Source organism: Apis florea, unplaced genomic scaffold (genome assembly GCF_048593485.1).
Source record: "Apis florea isolate Af1SG1 unplaced genomic scaffold, ASM4859348v1 contig_3561_pilon, whole genome shotgun sequence".
Lineage (NCBI taxonomy): Eukaryota > Metazoa > Arthropoda > Insecta > Hymenoptera > Apidae > Apis > Apis florea.
This window is the reverse complement of record NW_028256781.1, coordinates 31872-56516: the sequence shown is the minus strand read 5'-3', so window position 1 is coordinate 56516 and position 24645 is coordinate 31872. Positions and strand designations below refer to the sequence as shown.

The window sequence follows — 24645 nt, the reverse complement described above, 5'->3', positions numbered from 1 at the left end:
AAATCGATGAAGGAAAGCTTTACTCCTCCCCGTGGGTATAGATTGAATAACCGAGAAAAAAAATGGAAAACTGAAGCTTGATAAATTCGTAGCTCTGTTAAACTCGAGATACTCTTTCATGGGGTACCATCATGGTATTATCATTATTGTTATAAATATCGTAGCTATTATAACGAAAGGACAGTAACAGTGTTTATTAGCGATCTTGAAAGTGTGATATTTTTTTAATGAACATATCGCATCGTACGTTGAAGTTCTGCGAGTGATTTCAATGCTTGCACTTGGAGGGATGCTTCAAGTAATAATTCAGGGAGGATTAAGATGAGATTTAGATCAAGATCGAAGGAAATGCGTTTGGAGAAGGTTTCGTGCCAATTGAATAAAAAAGAAATCCTATACCTAATCCTACGATAATCATTGTGTTAAAATTAAATAAGAAAAAAGAAAAATATTTTCAATAATATGAAATTGGTTGTCAGCCTTATTAATAAAAGAAAAAGATTTACCTTTCTTCCGTAAATTATTAAAACATTCATAAAAAAAGATTATACTTTAAACAAGAGAAAATAAAGGATGAATTTGTTAATGATTTTCTCTAAGCGCAATCGATCGAAGATCGAAGATCCGTCGCTTTTTACGCTTCTCTTTGTCGCATATTTTAATTGTTTGACGATGATCGTTTACAAGTTGTTAAACTGGCATATATCTTTCATCTATGTTGTTTCGTGTGTGCTTTGATCGATCGTGTTAATCCTCTCACATTAATCTCCTGTTTTTGATTAATTCGATTTATCAAAATTATTTGTTTCTCCCTTTGATGTGTTCCCTCTTCCACTGTTTTCTTATTCCAGTTTTCATTTTGCAACTAATCTGATTAATCTTAATCGTTCCACTGTATTTATTTGTATCATTAAAAGCACAAATATACGAAGTCAATCGAATGAATTCTCATTGGAAGCAATAGAAATGGAAGTGATAGAAAAGAATTGATATTTTTTGTGCTCGAATTCAGAAAGAAACGAACAACATTGCGAAGGGTCTTGTGGAACAGAGAAGGTCCTTTTCGTCGTACACACGAGTGAGAACGAGTTTCAAACGCGGCGGCACGAATGGGTCAATCATAAGGAGCTTGCAAAGAGTGTTGAGCGTACAACGCCGGGAGCCATAAGGATGAACAAAAACTGGGGCTATGGGACGAATCGAAATATTTTAGAAATAATTCAACGACGTCCACGCGTATATTTCGTATATAGAAAGATGAGTGGAATAGAAAACCAAAAAGCAATTAATTAAAATTATCATCGAAATCTGTGATCACGCGAAAACGTTTAAAAAAAAAAAGAAATTTCTTTTTTTGATATTAATTATCGTTAGGGTAAACGATTATATTTTTAGCTCCTTTTTATTTATCGGTCATTTTTTTAATACGATCGTAAAATTTAGCAAATAATCATGCCTGTTTAACCGGTTCGAACGATAATCGGGCATAACTTTGATCTTAATCCTCTCGTGACTGTAGATCAGCCTTGCGTCTAAGTGTCTACTTAACTATTTGCATAAGATTTTATTATTCTATTTTTTTCTTTTTTCGTTGCTTCAAAGTCATTGCGTTATATATACTTTTTGATAATCGTGCGAACGAATAAGAAAAGCCTCGCGTTAAAGGAATTAATCGAAGCAATATCGAGAAGAAGAGTGACTTCTTCGCATGATTTTGTAATGTTGATGAAAATGTGCCAAGGAATTGGCGGGACAAATAATAGCGATTCTATGGAACGGATCGTTTCGCGATTGTTCGCGAATTTTATTCCTCTTCGTGTTTCTTTTTCAAGTTCTCGAGATTTTTTACCTGTTCGCGTTGTTTTTCGAAAGATGACGAAATTATAGAGGAATCTCGAGGACTCGAATTTCTACAAAGAAAAAAGTAAAGAAGTGGAAGAAATTCTCGTCGAATTTTGCAAAATATGCTTTACGAATACTTTGACACAGTATTCGTTAAACTTCTTTTACATTAGACTTACATACAAAAAATTGTATTAGCTTTCGATGGAAGATTGTTCATATTTACTCCGACTTTATTACTCGAAAGTCAATCCTCTTTGAAATAAAATTTCCGAAAAACGTAGTTTCGAGGAGATTTCTGATATTATAAAGAAATCGTGAAACCAAACGTGCCATCGAAAATGTGCGTAAAAAGAAACAAGGTTACAAGATCAATCACGGCTAATTGCTATGATTCGAATAATTAACCCTTTAACCGAGCAATACGTGTCAATGGGATGACTAATGTTTACAACTTGAACGTATTGGTATTAATTTTTCAATAAGTTTAATGTGGATTTTCATATTTTATTTCTATTATTATTTTTTTATTATCTTTTATCCATAATAATAATTTTTATATCTAAAATGAATTACTCGGTTAAAGGGTTCGAACAAAGGGTAAATAAATAACGGTGATGGATCGGTTGCATTCGTCCATGTATCTTTCTTACAACGAAATTCTAATTTAAGGATAATTGAAACATTCTGCTACTATTTTTAACAACTTCTCAGGAACCAGAATTTCTTTTTCTATTTTTATCAGACGAAAGAAAAAGAAACGGAAAACATCCCCGCAACTGATCCATTTCTGTTCTTCATTTAAGAAGCACACTAAGGGAAACGTATAAATGTTATATATACGTTGACAAGTTAATGAAAACAATACGAAAATATTCAATGCATAATGCGAGCGATCGTTCAACTGTTACAAGACAAATTTATCTCTTAACCGAGTTATTTCGGTAATACAATACTATTATGATTATTATCATTACCATTATGATTATTACTATCTCATCATGATTACTGATATTATTTAAATAAAGCAGTTACTATTATTCTTATGATTGTTTCTGTTATCGTCTCTCGTGTTTCGTTGTGTTTTCGATTTTAAACGCGCGATTTCGTACGTCGGGGGTAATTCCTTATTTTTATTGTTATTATTATTTGAGCGTATATGTGAGCCATACAAATGCCAGAGATCATCAAGATTAATTTTAGTTTAATTGTTTAAGAATTATATTTTTTTCAAAAAAATCGATCGTTTTATTTTCAAATGGCTCACGTGTACTATCCTTGTTAAAAAAAAAAGATCGATCGATCGATCGATCATTATATATCCTTCACCCTCGGCGCACTTTATTTTCACTTTTTTTTTTTTTTTTTTAACCGAAATTTTTTTCTTATCCTGGTTTCTTTTATTTACACCCGTTTCAGACCCACCTGTAATCAAGCGAAAATGAAGATAGTTATAAACAAAGAGTCATACAGAAAAGAAAAATACAAAATACAAATTTGTATGAGAGAGAGAGAAAGAGATAATTGACTGCAGAGCCTGTGAACCCTCGATGTTGGCGCATTTAGAAATCCTCCCCTTCCGGAATTAAATACATTAGGACGTTGATGTAAGTTCAACACAAAAAGCAGGCGTATACAGTAGTGCGTGTCTTAAACTATATTTATAGGGTGTGCCGAAAATATCTGATCACGGAAAAGACTTTTATACTTCCGTGAAAAAGAAAAAGCAAATTGAAATTAAAAATTGTGTTTTCAACTGTATATGTCTTCTTTGTATCATATTTTCGTTTAATATCTTTTGTTGTTCTGTAATAATTAATTTCTTCTCAGAAATGCAATTAATTCTATTTTATTTTTTGTTACTTTTTTTTAATACAGTTTTTTTTTATTAATAATACTAGAAAAGAAAAAGATAATTTCGGAACACTTTATATTAGAGAATAAGAGATCGATTCGAGATACCATTCTTTGAAGTCATTTCAGATTTTTCCACTTTTTTTTAAAAAAGTTTGAATAAATTGATGATACAAAAATCACGAAACATCTCGAATCGATGATAGACAATTTAGTTATTTATTTTTCTATTACTTTACTGCCATGTATCGCCAGGAAGTTACAGTTTCCCTCGCAGGACTCTCATTCTGGCTCGAATGTACAGACAACGATGGATAAAACGCATGATTTCTTAGATTCTTTTTCGGAAAGACTGCGTGCGTTTTTTTCCTTAGTTTGTTTTTTCTTTTCTTTTTTCTTTTTTTTTTATCGAATCCGTCATTTCTTCGACGAATTTTGATATTATACATATAATATTTTTATTATGTGCAGCTAGATTTTGAATCGTGTCGTAGAATTTTGAATCGAAACGAGTGATTTGAAAAAAAGATAGCAATATTTTTTTAATATAATTATTGTCGTTTAAAATAACTAGTGAATCTATTGAAAATTGTTCATTCCGTGGCTATATACGTGTACAGCGCATACTTTGTACATTTAAAGAATTAATATATTATCCTCGCCCTGTACACTAAGATTAGTCCGTAAACTTAAAATCTTGTTCTACCATTTTTAATCGTCCAATCGAAAATACTCAAAATGATTGCATGATATTCGTTCAATGATCTGAAATTTAAATTAATCTGATTAATGATTTATCTTAAATTCTTCCCGCTACTTATTAAATAAATGAAATGAAAGGAAGTTATGCACGAATCTTACAATATCGAATTCAACAAGAAATTCTTAATCACTTTATCCTACGATTAAACTTTTTTTTGAAAAGTTTCATTACGAAATAAGAATAAGACGTATATATATATATATATCTCGAAATCGTTTGAATCGTGATTTTCATTCCATATTAAATTAAATGATTGCTCGATGATTTTATTTTGCGGAAAACCAATGACAAAATTATGAAAAGAAGATAGATTCCATTCGGATTCTACTCGAATATAATGCAAGCATGCAGCTCAACGAGTATTAGCATCGAGAAAAACAAACGGAATCGTTTACATCGATTATGCATTCGGAACTCGGTACATTTGAATATCTTTCAAGTGTTTCTCACGATGTTCCTCGAGAATTCCTAAAAAAAAAAAAAAGAAAAAAAATCGCGTTATCACTGCTGTATATATATTTAATTTAGGGGATATTACGTGCATGTATAAACAGAGGTATATATGTTTGTATATTATAAATATGTACACACGAATACTTACACATGTTCACACACGCATACAGATTTACAAATGTCAGATTTTATCATGTACGTCGATGCATTTATTATGGCGCGTGCGATCCTGTGCATACTCTTGTATTTTCTTCGAGAGTCCGGAATCTTGATACCTCATTTCATTTATACACGGCCGATCGCAACGACGATGTACGATATAAGGGTGAATAAATTATTACTTCGTTCTATTTATTTATCGAGGGACTTATCGGTGGTCTTTCGTACAGAAAGTCCCCGAGTCTTACGTGGGAAGATTTCGTTCGATCCTCGAGGGAGATCTTCCTCTGGCAATAATTGTTGTAATAATAAAGTTTGCAATTATATTTCCGTTGTAATTTATATTTCTTCCTTGTTCATTTCTTTTTCATTCCTTGTCCTTTGATTTAGATTTAATCGACGATTAATCAAACTAGAGATGAGTTGCGGAGAAGAAATAAGATTTGAAAATATATATACGTGATTATTGATTATTATATACAATAATATAATTTTTATTCCTATTGATCGATCACGCCAATGAAAAAATTAAGGTGTATGACAAAGTAGGGGCTAACGAGAAGATGACTCAACTTACTTATAAAGGCTTATGTCGATGAAGTAGAATTAGGACAGAAGGTGCCTCGACCTCGTCGGTGCAATATATCCTGCATAAGGTAAGTATTAACTAAGGACGCGTACGTTAAAATAATGACAGACTGTTTTATAATAAGCATCCTAATTGTTGCGATACAAGGTTGAATTTTCTTAATTACAATTTAATTAATTACAAGCATATCGCGATGAATTCGTTTAATAAATCTAATGCTTGATATAGCTCGGTGAAATCAAATTAACGTGATTTCATTCAATTTTCAAATAAAGATTATCGAAACATTAAACTTTATTATTTCATCAACGAAACATTTAATTTAAATTTTTTTTAAGGAATTATTCATTTTGCTTAATATTTTAGAAGTTTTCTTTAATTCTAAGATATTTTTCGATGATATTTCAGAGATATTATCAATTTATGAAAATTTCATAACATTTAATCTAATCGAATAAATAATATTTTTTTCTTTCTTCGATTGAAGAAAACAACGGAATATCAACAACAGATATTAATTTAATACGTTATAATACTCACATAAATTCTGTTAGATATCAGAGATAAACAAAGGCGTCGTATTCATTGACTTTTAACCGCAATGATCGGTATTTAAGAAGCATGCTCGTATACGCACACGAACCAGTACTTAAACAGACGGTATATGAGTCAAGGCTGCGGAGGGACCCTTACCTACTTTTTCCTTTTACGGTATTGAATCGGACCGATGAATGTACGAGATGTGCTGACCGATAAATTTACGCAAAGGATTTCGCGTGTGGACAAATTACTCGGTGAAATTTTCGTTCCCATCGAGAACACGTTCCGTTAAAATTAAGTCGTATCGAAACGGCTACCATATAAAGTTCTACAGAGAGTTCCAAGAGTTTAAATCTAACGTAAGTATTTTGAGCGTAAAATACGAACTACTTTCATCGATCGATATTGAAGTTTCGACGAAAATGGTAATTTCGAAAGTGCTCGAATTATTCGTTAAATCTCGAAATAATTGCGCAAACGGCGAAGCTAAAAGCGTTGTCCGAGTCATTCCGAATTGACCATGACACGAGTTGTTGATTCAAGGAGATCGAGTGAGATGCCTATAACCCCAATGCCAAAATTATCGAAATCGAATATTAGGATTTTTGTTGGATACATGTATATATTGTTTCTTCGTTAAATTTTATTTTAGTTTCACACTTTTGCGTTATATGAAAACAGTTTATTGATATTGATTAAGCAATCTGTTCGACTTCTATCTTATCTTCCGATGAATTATCGATATCTCGTTTAATTGAAAATTAAGTGATCGAAGGATATCCAAGTTTTTCTAAATATGCAGTAACCTTGCAGCAATCTTGATGACTTTGATCTTGGTACCTATAGGGAACATCGGAAACTAGATCAAGGAATTGCGTAATCTCGGATTGATCTCTTCTTTTAGCAAAACCGATTTTACTTTCTCTAACTACGATTTCTTTTCAAAGTTTTCCAATAATTCTTATCAAACTTTTTTTAATTCGTATCGTAATCTATTTGCTACTTTATTACAATCTGATCATGCATCATTATTGTCGCTTATTATCAGATACCTATTAAACGTCTGTAATTCTTCTATTACAATTTATAAAATTTTGTTAGAGGTACTCGATCATTTTGTTATTTCACTGAAATCCAACTCCATATTATTATTATCACTTCTATATAATCTGTATCTTTTAAGATATCAAATTTCTCAAACTAACACTTTTTTTTTAAACCACAACTATTGTCATTCCACTACAAAGGATCCTCTTCCAAAGGACTTGATTTTTACTTGGTATTGTTAGTTTTTTCTTAAAAATCATATGGTGCTTTATAAATATACTTCAACCATGAAATGAATCGAATATCAATTCTCTTCCATATCAGTTCTCCATGTTTCGCGGCACCACGTTGGCCAAGAAGAGGTCCAGGGCGCAGAGTGAAAATAAGCATCGGCCCGATCGGCGTCGAATCATCGCCGATTCTAAAGATAAATTCTGCGATGCGGTGTACGTTTTCACAGGCCCGTACGTAGAAAATCCTCAGCGTGGATCTCTCTGTGTGCACACATCGATGGTGGTAGGGATACAACGTTCGGGAACGAGAAGGAGCAACAGGCAGAGAGAGAGAAAGAGAGAACCGCATCCTGGCGAAGCGACGTCATTTTCGTCTTTTACGATCGCGAGGAGAGAAGCCCGCGAGAAAAGGTGGGAGCCACGACGAACGGTTGTAGCCGAAGCTTTCAGCGGCCAGTCGAGACTTAGCCTGCGAGTCAGACGCATCCCAGACGACGAACGAACCTGAATACTTGCCCCGTGAGTAAGCATGTGCACTTTTTTCAGTCCGTACCACGTCCGATGCACAACGAGTTTTCGCCTTTCGACCTCGCGTTTCTTTCAGGACCTTTCCTGGATCCGCACGATCGTGACTCTAGTTCCCTCTAAAATCGTGTATATGGTGTGTGCTTGTGTGTGCGCCTTGTGTGAACGAGGAAAGTGATGTGTATAGGTACATGAAAGTGAAGGAAGAATTCGAATAGAGGCGGGTGATCTCGTAGATCGTGAGAGATTTCGTTTTTGCAGTTGAACCAAGTGACGTAAATGAAACTTGAATTGTCTTGGATCTTTCGTCTCTTTTTTGATTGGTAGACGCATTAAGTTGGTCGTTAAATTCTCGCAACTGGAAGGTATATCGAAATACGCCCGCATTCCACGAAGGCAAGTTTGAAAAGCGATCGGTTATTATGCAAATTTCGGCGCTCGTTTCGCAACGTGGTGGCCCGCGACTTGTTGTCACCCATCGTGCAGCCGCGGTGATATCAGAAATATCTGCGTGTGACTCATAAAAAATTTCAAGTATTCACGCGTAACCGCTGTGACAACATTGTCCCAGACTACCGATCTCCTTGGTGTACCGGGAGTAGACAGGAATTTCTAGCTACGAGATAGCAGATCGCGGTCACGATGTTGTTCCGGACGCTCGCTGATAACGAATTCTTGAAAGAACGAATGCACGCGTTGCTCTATATTATCTTTCTTTTTTAATATTCGGTGCAGAGGGTCGATGAAATCGTCAGAGCAATCGTGCGGTCCTAGAATAGATGGTTCATTACAAAATACATATTTCCTCTAACATCGGTTGGCATCGTGGCAACGATAGGTCGAAAATCACTAGCTCCGCAATTCGTTATATTTCTATGTTTTATTTTAATCGAATAAATTTATAAAAATATTCAATTTCTATTTCATGATCTAGGTCGTATTCTTTTACAGACAAATTTCTTATTTGCTCCAAAAGAGATGTAGAACAATCTTCATTCGTAACGTATGTGGATTGTGCAAAAAATTTCCAGATCAAGTGTCAGAAATCGTAGCGATAGTAGACTAAGGTAGGGAGGAAAATTTTCTTTCGAACGTAACAAGACACCGATCCGAATGGAGTAACGAAACTCGGCTATGCGTAACCCGAAAAGGTTCGACGGCAGGCGGCTAGCGACGATTCCACCCTCTCCTCTCGCGTGTAAAAATAACCCTCTCCTTTGATACAAGCTTCTTTACAATCCGGCAGCTCGGCTTATTTTTTATCCAAAGTTATTTCGATCGAGTGCTCCGTAACTTTCGGTAGGTCTGACTTCATCAAAGTCTATAATCCAAAACGAAAGTTATTATACTGTATTTTTTAAATTTCACATTTTGTTTTTGTGATTTTATTATCGATTTAGTATGATAAAAATGATGGTGTCATCGATTTAGGTTAGATATTTAAATTCCACAGAGTAAAGGAGAAGTGATGATGCGAAGGGGTTCATTTCTTCGGAGCATTGTGTCTAGAATTTCTGTTTCTTTGAACTGGTTGGAACTTTGTTTTCTTTCTCTCTCTTCTCTCTACATACCTTGCATCTCTGATTACCAGTAAGCCAGGAATCGTACATACTCGCTCATATAGATATGATACGAATGCAAGAATTCATGCAATGCTGTAGATCCAATACATCGAAGAACCAAACTTTATTCTCTTCTTTTTTAAATATCAAATTTTACTTTCAAATTTTAAAAACTAGAAAAAGAAAGATCGAAAAATGATGTTCCCTGCTAACGTCCTTGATTAAAATTTCACTATTGATCGGTTCAAAAAGAAAACACGATTCTAAAAACAATATTGGAAGAAGTGTCCCGAAGGAAACAACGTCTGGAATGTTTCCACGAAGAAAATTAACCCGTTCGTGGCTCTGTCCTCTTGGCCATATCGGTCTCTCCTGCTTCTCGCGATGCATCGGTTTGCTCGTGTAGCGAAACGAGCGCATAAAATGCGAAAGCATGCCCGCGAAGGATCTTCTCGTTTCGCCTCGGTTCGTCCTGCAGGATCGCATACCTGAATATCTGACGTCACGAGTGAGGAAGAAAGACGCCTCGGAGCAGCGAAGACGTTTGATTTTATATATACGGACACGGTACAGAGCCCGGGCCTTCTTGAGCAAGAACCTGCCTCTATAAATAGGATATCCGGTCGTTCGCTAATTATACTTCGATGCATGCTGTCCGCATAGCGAGAACTTGCACGAATTCTCTGTCGAATTGTGCGATTTCCTCGACAATTATCATTGCAATGTCTCTAAGGACAGGCGAGATATTAGAACGAAAAAAAAAAAAAAAAAAAATGAAACAAATGGACGAAAAAAAGAAAAAGAAAAAAAGATGTCGAAGAAAAATGAAAAAGCATGACGATTAAAACGGATCGCGGTTAATTGCATTCGTAATTCGTCTCACGGTCAATGAAATCTGCGGCGCGATGAACGCGCGCGAACTCGACCGTTCTCCTTGAGAATCGATCGAGTTCCGCGGAACAGGGAGAAAATTAAAAAATACAATTTTGTCGATCGGAGATAAAGCGTGCATGGGAAGCAAAATGATGAATACGTATTCAAGAGCGCAAGTATGATAATAGTGACGCTCCGATAATGTTGTAGATACGTTTTTTTTCTCGTGAACGAGTGAACAAACCAAACCGCCACCATGGACGCGATCAAGAAGAAGATGCAGGGAATGAAGCTGGAGAAGGACAACGCGATGGATCGCGCGTTGCTCTGCGAACAGCAAGCTCGCGATGCGAATGCGCGAGCCGAAAAGGTAAATTTTCAACATTTTTATGTTATTAATGCAAAGAATTAAAGTTTATGAGGAATTGAGAATTTATAAGTGACTTGATATAATATAAAAATATCGTAAACATCTGTTTATCTCTCATATATAGTACGGAATAAAAATAGCGATGAATAATCGCGTTGTAATAAAAATGCGATATATGATTGCTAACCGCGTTCAAAAATTTTAATTATAGATTTGGAATTTTTTTGATGCCTATATTGTTAAATTGTTATAGTACAATTTTACGGATAAAATATTATTATTGTTTGTGGTAAATGAATTGTTCATATACAACATTTTTTTGTTTAATAAAGGCTGAAGAAGAGGCGCGTGCCTTGCAAAAAAAGATCCAGACCATTGAAAATGAACTCGATCAAACTCAGGAGGCTCTTATGCAGGTCAATGCCAAACTTGAGGAGAAAGACAAAGCGCTACAAAACGTAAGTTAATTGTATATATTCATTATTAAATAATTTAAATTTCAAATTATATTTAAGTATTTTTAATAATTAGAGTTTATTTAATTTATATAAATTAAAAAAAAATTGAAAAATTGATCATTCATGATTTGATCAAAAATTGATCAAAAACATTTCAGTTAAAATAATAATTTCATTTGAAAAAATGTAAAAAAAAATAAACTCAACCGGTTTTTAAATTATAAACTCCAAGGTTTTCACAATTTTTATCAAACAATGTGCTGTTACCGACAGAGTAATGACGTTTAAGCGCCATAAGATGTCGCAGCAATCGTGCGCAAGCGCTTCACGAGGGATGAATAGATTCCTCGCGAAGTAAGCGCACAGTCGAGCGTTAGTACGCGAAGCTGCCGTTTCGTTTGTTCGGTGATTCTCGGCAAACTTCGGTTTCGTATTGTAGTTGACGGGTAGTAGGGGTAACCTGAATCGAGCATAGAGCAATAGACGGAGAAAGAGAGAGAGAAAGCAAGATAGAAATCAGACCAGGACGGTGCAGAGAGCGGAGACCAGCGTGTCTCCTCTCGTGCATGCGTTCGCTTGTCAGAACTGTGTGTGTGTGTACAACACAAAGAAAGAGACAAAAAGACGTATGCGTGGCGCGGTGAGAAACGTGTTACGAACAGTGACAGACAAGATGGCGGTGTACTTTGTGCAGTGGTAGTAATAGTGGTGCGTAGAGCACTTAAAAAGAGTAGTGGAACGAAGGGGGTTAGTAAAGGGTTGGCAGCTGGTTAGTATGGAACCAGCTCTGACGTCGACCACGAGACGTCGCGGTCATCAACATCATCCGCGACACGCTACGCGCCGACGTCTCGACGCCTCCAGCAGAGGACCCGCGCAGTGTGGCCCTGCTGATATCGTTAAAGATACGGCGATCAGAAATAACGAAACATCAACAACTACAACGTCACCGAAGCTTGATGAAAAAAGCAATGTCATCGATACAGAATGTTCCACTGCGGTGACAGTGCCCACAATCGGCACGAGGTGGCTTCGTGATCCGACGGCCACGGTGTCCACGAAAGATGTAACATCGAATGAAGATTCAAATAAGATAAAATATAATCTCGAGCATGATAGAGAAGAAAACATCCGTCATAGGCTCGCGCAGTGTAGCCTGGATGTTCTTGACGAACGACACGAACAATTTGTTCGTAAAAGAAACGAAAATGAGAACTTTGATAGTTATAAAATGGAAGAAGTATTGGACAATTCTGAATTAAAACCACGTGGGAATGAAATATGCGAAAATAAATCTGACGAAGAAAAGAGAAAAAAAGAAAATTCGCCGGAGCCTGAGCACGCGGTCGCGAGGGCTCGCGGTGATGGAAACTCTGACGACGAATCAACTAATGTCGAGGAGGATCCTGAACTTGCTGAACTTGCCAAGTTGAGGTGTCCTAGTGAAAGAACCGAGGTACAAGCTGAAAGAGAAGCTAAAAGAAGAAAGAGATGCGCTGATTATCCTGGATTAGCTTTTGGATGGTCTATATTCTCCAGCGACACAATGATGAAATTCGGTCTCATAAGGAACGAATTGCAGAATATTATGGGAAACCAGCTAAAACGGGTCAGTATCGTATGATACAATGTTGACGTACCCGGTATGTAGATATGTGTAATTATGTGATGCAAAGTCACCGCATGATGTGACCTTGATGCGCTTTAACGTCGGTCAATGGGTTTTTGTGGGTCATTCGGTCATTGATAAGAGAACAAGTTAGTCACTTATCAAAATCTCGCTTTCTCTCTCAAATCATATACCGTCCATATTTTTATCTCTTTTGCGTTTTTTGACTTACACAACGTTTTGTCGAACGAGGTAATCTTCATGAATTCGATACCTTATATGGTGGAGAACGAGTTAAAAATACGTACGCAGTTAGGTTAGGTGATCTAGTGGTTACCCACGGTGACGTTACAGACCATTTAATCGTTGCTCGAATAGGTTTACGAAATAACAGACAGCTCATATTACTCTTTCTGTTTTAATTATACGCTCTTTTCTACTGTTCATCCTGGAAAATAATCGGACCGCCGCGAATACTGATTAGAGAAAGGCCGATTAAAACATCGGAATTTCTGTCGTTGCCAAGTGGAAATCGAAATCAGTTCACATTATCGTGCGTTAAATGAATAATGTATTGCTATTTATGACGGTCATATAATAATACTTAAAAGATTATTAACAGCGAGACTTCTTACGGGCCTTAACGATGCTCGATCGTCCGACAAAGAATACTTATTGTATAAGGTTACTGAACGAAGACAATGGGTTAAACGTGATTCCAACTGGTACGATAAATGGCATTCTTATTTAGCCGACACCAAACAACCAATGCAGTTAGTGCGAATTCTTAAATTATTTACAATCATGTCAACGTGCATTGCGATATGATGTTTTCATCAACTCATTTTTAGTATAACCCCCACCTTTCGTTTAAATATGACAGGTATATGACAGGTATAACAATGAATGCCATGCTGCCAAATTTGGAAGTTCACTGATTGTACATTATATTTCAGAAATAAGTTAACCTAGTAACAAAAAAAAATTTGCTGTAAAAATTTTTTAGATTCATAATTCATATAATTTCATTCTTCTTTTTCTTTGATAATTAAAAATCTAAAAATGATTATCCAAATAAAAAATTATTTTCATACATAAATACAAAATATTTTTGCAAATCATTTTCAAAAACGAATCCCACCCTGCACTCGTAATATGTTAAATATGAATAGTATTCGTCAACATTCTAAAAATACATAGCTGTTGGTATACGAATCCAGTAGCTCTTTTATTCGACACTTCGAGAGAGCATTGCGTAAGCATTGCTTCCGGAATGCGTTCTTACAAATCTATTTCGTTATAAGCATTTATAAACCGGTGACAAAACAGAAAGTTGCAAAATATTCGTAACATATTGCACGGAAATTTGGAGTATATTCTGCGATTCATTGTCGACCTTTGAAACAAGATCCGTTTCTTTACTGCTTATCTTAGTCAATGTTTACACGTCACATTTTCTACGTTTTCACATCGATCAATGTGCTGCCATCTATGCTTGTATTGTTCGCATAATTCTTGTGGATGAGTAAAATTCAAATTTGATTGATTATTTTTAATTCGATATTAATGCGAATTTGCATAATGTTTAAATTTCAAATAAAATAATCGAATATTAAATAGATTACATATTAATTCTTTAAAAATGCATTTCAAACTTTATTTATATTGCAATCATATTTTAATATTTTATATTTATATTTTTTTTTAATTTTTTTGTATTTTTATTTATAGAATATTTGATTTATTTTTTACATTTATATGTAAAATATGAATTTAAAATATGAACGATTCGATAGTAATAATTATATTTTAACATAATTTTGTTACACATATTAATAATTAAAATTAAAAATAATAAATAAATAGTAAGGAACTTTATAAAATTCATAATCTTGATTAAAATTGCATTGTAAATTAAATTGATTTTTTTTAAAACTATATTTTCGAATCAAACAATTGCAATATATTTTAAAAAATATTAAATTAATGAATATATAATTTATTTCTTACACCATTTGTAATTATGCTTAAATATCATAATGAAATATACATATTTTAGCTAAAATTTAAATTATTATTTAATTCAATTTTTGTATAATCATGTCATTATTAAATTCCTTTTGAAACTTATAATAAAGTATAATTTATTATTAGGAATCATATAACCGTTGTACTATTGATCTTTATTATTATTTAAATTTGCAAGTCACTCATTCATCCTATCTACTTTTAGTCATAAAATCTAAACCGACAATTATTGAAAACGATCATTCTATTGAAAAAAGATCATTTTGATACTGAAATTATCATTGATGCGTAAAATAAACGTGCATTGCCCCTCATTATAAATGAAAAAGTAGAAGAAATGAAACAACGCAGGAATTGTTGTCGACCGTCCATTCGAACGGTTGGGCGCGCTCGGGACGGGCGCGGTATTTCCGGGGCTCTGCGCGCGACGACACGTCGATCGGCGTAGCGATACTCGGCGTGCGCATCACGCTTCGTGACACGGTCATGAAAAGAAAAAAAGAATGATTATCAATGAACTAAATATTTTTAACAATAAACATGATTGAATACAAAGCATTTGAATAATAATATCAATTGCGACTTGGTTAAATGGAAATTTTTTATCAAATATTTTGAAACAGGCGTCGTTAAGGGCAAGGGACTATTTGACGTCCGCACCATATTAGCGCGCATGCGCGTCCTGACCGGGGGCAGCCATCTTGCTTTCCAGTCAACAGCAGCCAGTGGTCGTCAGTGTACGACAGCTCGAAGGCTACGAAACTCTCTTTCGTACGGGTACCGGTCGTTTCTCGTACCCTGACATACTTGGTCTTCGTACGTCGTATTCACCGGCTATCTTAGATTCTTGACTTTTTATTTACAGTACGAATATTACCTCGATTCATACACGAGATTCGTAATCGCGACGTTTATAAGTGAGAAAACGCTAACACGCGCGAATATTCAGCAGCATGTCGACGCAAGTGCAGGGCACCCTTCTCGACGTGCTCAAGAAGAAAATGAGGCAGACTAAGGAGGAAATGGAAAAGTACAAGGACGAGTGCGAGGAGTATCAGAAGCGGCTGCAGGTGGAAGTGATACGCCGCGAGGAAGTGAGTGAAAAAATTACCTCATGACCGTATCTCTTCCAGTTCCATTATACACGAATTAGCTCGATTGATATATTTTAGTTGAAGATATGTTTCAAATTTTTCTTTCATTTCACTTATTTCCGTAGCATAACCTATGCGATATCCTACAAGTCCATTGATTGTTATATGACGCTTGAATAGGGACATGAATTGAGTATAAGACAGGAAGGAAGAAATTCAGTGAGTTTTGTTGATTTGGATACTTAGTACATATTCATGTGAAATGCACCGATTCTAAATACGATTGATTCGTCTCGTGATCGGCTCGTTCTGCGATTAATTTCATTGTGGATTCGTACTATATGATTCGCGGCGTGTCTTTACCGGAAATATGGTGCTCAACTTCATGGTATTCGTTTGGAAAAGTATCGATCGGTTCGCTTCAGAGAAATTTTTATCAAGGATAATGGATAAAGTTAATAGACATCACATCTGATATATTAATTTAAAAATATAGAACATCAATCGTCCCCGACTTTCGATAAAAATTCTTTTCTTTTTTACACACAAAATGCCAGAGCCGGCATCCACACAGCTATAGAATCGATCGTGAGTGTCAGGCACGTCGTCGTCAGGCTGGGTTGTGCCTCTGGAGAGGGCAGTCAGGGGGTATAGAAGGGATACCGACTCGACTCACACTCGAGACATTCTTGATACAATGAGAGGACTCACTTGAAAACTTATTTCTTCTATCCTTGAGCCTTTAATAAATAATTCTATACTTCGAAAAACACAGTTATTTATCAAGAATTAATAATGCGCTAAACCGTTAACCGCTTAATTCTTAACCGATCGCATTACTCATTTTCAAGCTGATCTATCCATATCATTCATATGAAAGCATGCGGGATTATCGGTCGATTTTTATGTATATGATCATACGATTATACAACGATTTGTATACGCAAAGTTGTTTCTGTAGTATTACTTCCACAACATAAGTTTTTTAGGATTTGCATTAATTATATGTCAAGTAAAAAAATTTTAATTTATGTTTTTTAATTATTTCTTTATGAATTAAAAATATGAAAAATTGAATAAATATATATAATAGTTTGTTTAAAAAATATTTTATACAAACTTCATAAATATAAGTATGCAATTTGTACATTTATAAAAGAAAGATCGATGAAGAGCGAGGGTGTAGTCTAGGTGTAAGCGTTCATCAGCCTCGATTTAACGGATTTACACCACAATCTTGTTTTTGCTCTTTTCTTTTTTGCTGGCAGACTGGTGAAACGTAATATGCATAGCTTGAAGTGAAGATAGTCGCTGGAAATATTTTAGTATATAAAATATTTAAATATTACGAATAATCTGTATCATTTAAATTATTTAAATACAATCGCTTTAATCTTTTATTTTTTTTCTGTGTTTATGATTTTAAATTTCTCTCTGAAAGTCAAATTTCAATCTGTACGAGTTATCTGTATTTTTTTTTTTCGATCATTACAATGCTTCTAATAATCGATTTCATGATCAAGATTCAAGAATCTATTAAATGAGTGACTTGTTGAAATTTCAAACTTGAACACTGGTACAAGAAATTCGTATTCAATTCTATCTAACGCATGCTTACGCATCAAAAACCATTGTTTGTCTTTTTTTGTAGTAAGAAGACATTACTGACATTTCTATATATATGTATATAACTATATATCTGTCTCATATTATTTATCCAGATGACATTTAAAATCACCTACGCTGAAGGTCGAATGTTTTATTTTCTTACGGAGACCTTTTCACCCCTTGTGAAGGAAACCTATCATAGATTTTAATATTCTGTTCTTTCATGGTGACTAATTTTGGCAAAATTATTGATGAAAGAAGTAATCAAATCATTATCTTTTTTTTCGTAAAATAGAAATATATAGAATGTCTAAGAATGCTCCTCAATATTTAAAAAGTATTTTAGCAAAAAATTATCTTTATTTTATCATATTATATTTATTGTTTATTTTTTGAAATTTCATTTCAATCCACTAATAAATAATCTCTAATAAATAATATTATAATAATATTAAATAGATCACATATTAATTATAGATCTATTAAAAAATTTTCATTATTTTATATAAAAAATTACAATTTGTTCATTTTTAATTTATAACGTTATTTTAGTATAAGTTATAATCAAATTATTAATTTTTTTGTTACCAATGTTATTACAGAAAGATCATTTATTTTAAAAATATAAAGAGTCAACACAATATACATCTTTCAATTCATTCTACTAAACAATTATCAAATTTTTACTCTCATAAATCAGTAACAATTACAAGTAACCATTTACGGTAACAAAGGCTATTTTCCTTGCCGATTATACTTCGTAGATTAACCTTGGATAGTCTCCGAAAAATGTCAATGTATGTATTTCCAGTGACGTTGCTCGCTTTCTGCCGCTGACGTGTCGCCGTCCTAAAAGGCCAACGAATAGAAGCTCGGTGAAGCTTCACTAACAAGCTTTTGTCATTGAGCAATGAAGTGCACTGCCGTGTATGCAGCTCCCCCGTTCATTTTTCTTCCTTTTCTCTTCTTCTTCTTCTTCTTCATTCTCTTGTCTAATAAAAACTAGATAACCAGCGCCCGCCACATTGTGAAGATTTATCTCGTGGTATAATACCGCGGGTTCGGTTCATTGATTTATCCGACATCGACAGATTTAGCGCGTATCGTGAAAGTGATATTACGTACGAGCTATACGACAGCACGTGGCGTCTCTTTTATTGAGAAGTTTATATAATCGAACCTTGATTGTCCTCATCCTAGGAATAGATTTATTAATAAACAAATAAACATCGATGTATCATCTATCTTGTGTACTCCATATGATGTAATGTGATTTTTATTGATTTTAACATATTACAAATTAATCGATCGATAATATCTTTTTGATTTACTTCGAGAGGAATGTTTTTAGAAAAAATTAATGTACGATGTTTCTTCATTTCTGAATCCGATCCAATGTTTTCTCATTTTTGAAAAAAAGCGATTTTGTAAATTAATTGAATAATACCGTTACTCCGTTTGAAATTCGCATTAGATTATTTAGAATTATTTAGAATTCCCGTTGTAATGTTAAAGCTATAATAATTTTACATCTTAAATCAGTTTTTTTTTTAAAGTATTTAGAAAATAATGTCTAATTGCTATTAAAGATGAAATATTAATAGGAATAAGTACGATATAATAGCTTTTAAGAATTAAAAGTAATTTTTCTTTTCAACGATTATAAGAAAGTAGAAAAATAAAATTATTTCACTTAATTTCTTAAAGTATTGTTAATTTAAATGAATTCATTTAAATAACATGTAAACACAGTAGTAGAATCGTGTCGAATTAACAGAACGTAATGGAAGTAACGGAGGGTGATCATTGGCGGAAGTTTGGCACACTTACCAACATTACCTACGATCGACGAGACCTGTTCGGCTGTGCCAGTGTGCGTGGGCGTGTCGGTTTCCTAACGCAGAATCATAGATGCACAGCTTGATAGAATCGATCGATCGGTCTATGACGGAAATAAGCGGGACCGGAAGTGGCTCGTGCGCCAGGTTAAAATATTACACCGTGACGGATTATTCCGGTCGGTAATTTAACCGACTATATGGTCTGGATACGAATTATAACATTGTACGAACAGGCATAGGCGTAACCTCCGGTTTATATGAATCATTTTAAATAGAACGAATAATGATATCAATGAAGTTCATGATAATATAACTTTCGAGTTTGTTTACACTTTCAAAATTGAATGATGTAAAGCAATATTATTATAAAAAAAAAATAAGAATAAAATATAAATTACATTAATGAAAAAGTAAAGTACATTGCCTTAATTTATGTTGATATAATTTAATAGTTTTCAATTGTTATTAAGTCGTTAATTTAAAACAATATTATAAAATGTTATAAATTATATACATAATTGCTTGAACAACAAAACAAATTACATTAAAGGCAATGTTACTTATCTGAATGAGAATTTTTATCATCTAATCAAGAAATCAAGAAATAGAATCAATCAGTGAACTCCAATTATACAAATTATTTGTCTTTCATCATCGACTTCAAAATTGGCTATTTTTTCGCATATTGCACAAATGAAAGCAATGTGTATTAATGTGTATTAATCAATTCTGCGTAAGATAAGATAACCAGAATCTACTAAAGGTGTTCTCGTTATCGTTGTTTTCGTTCAATTTCTATGCGTCATCGGTCAAGGAGGAGTGTCGAATCGGTCCGGATGCGAAATGTTGGTGGTGTATGATCGAAGAGTGGCACGTGCATGAAAGCGCGGGCAATGCCTGATTCACGCACGTTGAATTAGGATTTATCCGCTCGACGTACAATCGACGCAGGTGCAGCCGCAAACGAGGACAAGGGCCTCGAATTGCGTAGAGACGAATACACACGTAATCAAGCGTTAAGCAATTTACATTTGTAAGGGCGAGCATGGTTCGCTTCGTTTGACATAAAACGATGAGACTATCTTTTGAATGGGTTACAATTTCGAGTCTTAATTGGGGAATGTTTTAATTATCTCCTGTATTATAATGAAGTTTATTATGAATAGACTAATTTAAACTCGTAATTCTTAAGAATGTAATTTCCTTTAAAAATTATTTATTTATTATGAGTGTGAGTCATAATATTTATCGGTAAAGATACGATATCAGAAGTAGCTGATTAAGAAATAAATATTGATAAATTTTTTTACAATAAGTCTATATACGTTATAAATAGATAATATCTACGAATTTCATCTATTATAATACATAAAATTCTTTTATATAATAATTCAATAAGAAAATATTTTAAAATAAATATATACTATTATTGATATACAAAATAACGATGCTAATTTCATAGAAAATTATTCTAAATAGAAATTTGACTAATATCTCTGTGGAAAATCTCTAAAAAACAATGATTTCTCTACTGAAAATCACATCATGAAATAAAATAGGAATTAATATAAATATAATTATTCGAAATCGAGTTTTATGTCAGATATTTAATTCGTGTTAAGTTATTTTTTAAATTAAATTTTGTTTATTTTATGATCAAATGCTTTTCTATGAGACAATCGTTCCATTTCTAAAGAGGAATACGAGGTTACTCGCGTGCAAATGCACGTGGATGCTGCGAAAAACATCCATTCAATTAAATCAATTGTAGCTATGAGCACGAGCTCTAAAGGAAGGAAACTAGGGTCATTGATATGCGAACGGAGTAAAGACCTTGGCGATCTCACGACTGATTCGTTCCTAATTGCGAATCCTAATCACGTGTTATGTGATCGTGATCGGTAAATTTTTATTTTTTTTTTTTTTCCTTAAAAATAATTTTTTCCTTTTTATATATATATATTATTTTTCATTTCGTTTATTCTTTTTCTTTCGTTTAAAATGGAAGGATAAAGAAGTTGAAAAAATCTGTATCGAGTTAAAAATAATCGATGCAATCGTTGCCAATCAACGACGATAACTTATCTAAAGTTTAATCTTAACTTTGTTCGTTTACATTACGTTAATGAATTTATTACAACCTTGTAACTCACCAGTTAAAAAATTGGAACGATAACTATTGTTTTTACAACTATAAAGAGGAAGTGTATAATGAGGATGTGTCATTCATAAAGTCAAAGCCTTTCACTATCATAATTTTTATCAATGTAAATGTCCGTTTTTAAATGTCATGGTATCGCTTAAAATATACATGAATAACAACAAATATTTTTTATCTATTTTTCAAAATAAAAACAAAAAGAAAAAAGATAAAGAAACATGAATTTTAAAAATCAAATATTATTTAAAAGATCTTTGATCTAAAAATATTTTTTTCTTTTTTTATAGGCTGAGTCCGAAGTAGCCGCTCTGAATCGTCGTATCCAATTGTTGGAGGAGGACCTCGAGAGATCGGAGGAACGCCTTGCAACGGCCACTGCTAAATTGGCAGAGGCGTCGCAAGCAGCGGATGAGAGCGAACGGTAAACGAATTCCACATTTCTATAGTTTCTCCGCAATAATACTTGGAGCACGTACGACCACGTAAATCTTATAAATATCCGTTCGTTGACGTATCTTTTTTGCTACGCACATCGATGGATATTTATAAAAAGATTTATAAAAAGAAATCATTCAGTGACTATATAACTCAATGGACAGATAATAACAACCTTTTTTTCGATTTTTATTCGATATTTATGAGATTGGTGTTGAATTTGTTAATGAAATTGTTGAAAGTTATAGTCTTATTAGAAAGTATAATGAAGAAAATGGAATTTTTATAATGGGATATTATTGTCTATCCTCTATGAGATTATGAGAATTTAACGTGATGGCTGAAGATATTTAATTCTTCACAATATCTACTATTACATTCTATATATTTTATAAGTATTGGAATAACATAAAATTCCTGAATGTGAAAATTGAAATAAAATAAATATATTATTAGCTAATACGTTGAATTTTCTATTGAAATTATTGTAAAGGAAATTGAATTTATTTGATTTATAAAATATTATTAATTTTGTTGTGAGAAAATTTCAATTAAAATAATTTTTTAGAATCTAATAAAATAATGTTTAACTATTCAGAAAAATTAAATTATATCTCTTGTTTAAATGAAAATAATTTTTAAATTTTTGCTCAAATAAGTAAATTCTAATTTTAACCAAATTACTATTACAATAATTTCAAAAATAAATCACTCCAAATGAAATATGAAAGACGTCGTACAATACTCCAAAAAGAAACCAAATCTGTACGTTTAAAGAAATCGAAACGAAAGAGCCGACAATACACTCTCGAATGATCTTATGTTCTCTATCTATCTATAAATAATCGCACAATACTGTATTGTAATGTTTCGCGGTTAATACCGCGCCGAATATAGATCTTGAAATAGGTTATATTTATATGATAATGGAACCCGCGCCCAGACATGAATTACACACTGCATATCCAAGGTTACTTGCGAACTAGCAATTACACTGATTTTATGAACCGTGCATTTTCATTAGCTCGCGTAAAGTGGTTAATTATCGATAGACCTGTTTCAGAATATGATGCAATTACATATTACGCGAGCGTTAAATTTAATTATCACTTGATCATTTGATTACAGAAATGTGGAACATTTTGTTTCTCACATTTATATATTTCAATTCAATCTGATCGAGAAACGTCAACGTCAATGCTCTTTCATTTTCGAATTTCGATCGACGTAGAAGATATTATTTATCGATAGGATAAAATTTTTCGACGTTGAAAGAACTTCGAGATTATTTCTTCACTAGAATTTTTTTATCTTATTGATCGATTTAAATCCCGATTGTTCTTAAAATCGATAAAAATTATTGAAATCGTGATTCTGAAGTTTCAGAAAAACAGATTAATTCATAATCGATTTAATACATATATATAAAATATTATGGATATTGATAACACATCAGATGACTTTCTTGATTGCTTATCTCGGGAAAAAAAGATTGATAAAAGATTGATAAACATCGGAGGATTCGCAAATCTTATAAGAATCGTCAAGAACGATATTTTATCATCGCTTTTGCGACTTGAAGTAAATTCTTTACGCGAGTTCTTTATCTGAAAAACGATGTGGATAAAATTATTTTCTTGGAAATAACGTTTATTTATAATTTTTAAAAATATCTATAGATAATAAATGCTTGAAAAATTATATCGTAGCTTAAATAAAAAAAAATGATTTTTAATTTTATATTTAAATACTTATACATGTTGAAAAATTAGAAGATAGTTGTTCGCGACCGTAAAAAAAGAAATTTTCGATATGTCGATGATTTTTCTTTCAACGGCGACCAAATCGGTGCTAAAAGTCGAATGATAATCGATCGCTAGGATACGCAAGGCACTCGAAAACCGTACCAATATGGAAGATGACCGGGTATCCCTGTTGGAGCAGCAGCTAGCACAGGCTAAACTGATCGCCGAGGAGGCGGATAAAAAATACGAGGAGGTGGGTCACGTACCAGCGAACAAAAAGACAATATTTTTGCGGCAATCGTTTGGGAGCGAATTCTGTATTCATTCTGACGAACCGAGATTCACTTTATAAATTTTAAACGTTATCGATGTTTAATCGATTTCAAGAATTTCAATGTAGTTTATTGAAATTTATTTGTATTTTTATAACGTAAATCAAATTTAAATTTTGAGACTTTGGCTAATTTTTTTTTCCAATACTCTTTTAATAAAAGTTTCAATTAAATATTTTAAAAGAAAGTTTAAATTAAAATTGATAGGAAGAATTATGTATATTAATTTAACTCAATGAATTTAAAATCAATCACAGGACAGAAAATAACTTGTTTAACAGGTTTTCGTTGCAAAATATCGAAATAAGAATTACGAAATAAAATTATATCACGCTTTTCGAGGTAATAAAAGTTGTATGGAGAAAACGAAGGCTCGTCAAAATAAATCATCGAATTTGCTCCCTCAGGTGCATCTTTTCAGGTAGTAATTCAAGCAGGTAGCTGGAGAGCAGTGCCGTAACCAGTCAACACGAAATCTCATATCTCTGAACGAGACAACGATCGATAATTTAAAAAAAAAAAAT

At 33.3% G+C, this 24645-nt stretch overlaps 2 protein-coding genes and 1 long non-coding RNA gene across 32 annotated transcripts in view; 2 read left to right on the top strand and 1 right to left on the bottom strand.

Moving 5' to 3' along the window:
• PIP5K59B (Phosphatidylinositol 4-phosphate 5-kinase 59B) overlaps positions 1-5397 on the top strand; it is a 31069-nt gene extending 25672 nt beyond the window's left edge. For 15 of the 16 annotated variants that reach the window (XM_031920189.2, XM_012494140.3, XM_012494145.3 and 12 more), the window contains one exon: positions 1013-2882. In XM_031920189.2, the coding sequence (XP_031776049.1) occupies positions 1013-1168 (156 nt within the window). In that variant the 3' untranslated portion in view covers positions 1169-2882. Of the gene's footprint in view, positions 1-1012; positions 2883-3261; positions 3450-3951 lie in introns of those variants that run through there. The other variant, XR_015294072.1, reaches the window with a different exon arrangement.
• LOC147656635 (uncharacterized) lies at positions 5254-6357 on the bottom strand. Its single transcript, XR_015294077.1, has 3 exons — positions 6201-6357; positions 5649-5718; positions 5254-5483 (listed from the first exon to the last, which is right to left on the bottom strand). It is a non-coding gene; the product is annotated as an uncharacterized LOC147656635 (long non-coding RNA).
• Positions 6358-7743: 1386 nt separating this feature from the next.
• Tm1 (tropomyosin 1) overlaps positions 7744-24645 on the top strand; it is a 31507-nt gene continuing 14605 nt past the window's right edge. For 6 of the 15 annotated variants that reach the window (XR_015294074.1, XR_015294073.1, XM_012494113.3 and 3 more), the window contains exons 1-2: positions 11631-12877; positions 21897-22030. Coding sequence is in view for 12 of the 15 variants with exons in the window: in XM_012494113.3 (XP_012349567.1) it covers positions 12044-12877; positions 21897-22030 (968 nt within the window). In the remaining 3 variants the exon portion in view is untranslated. Of the gene's footprint in view, positions 8004-10650; positions 10811-11142; positions 11269-11630; positions 12878-15287; positions 16000-21896; positions 22031-23924; positions 24043-24645 lie in introns of those variants that run through there. The other 9 variants (XR_015294075.1, XM_012494116.3, XM_012494114.3 and 6 more) reach the window with 5 other exon arrangements.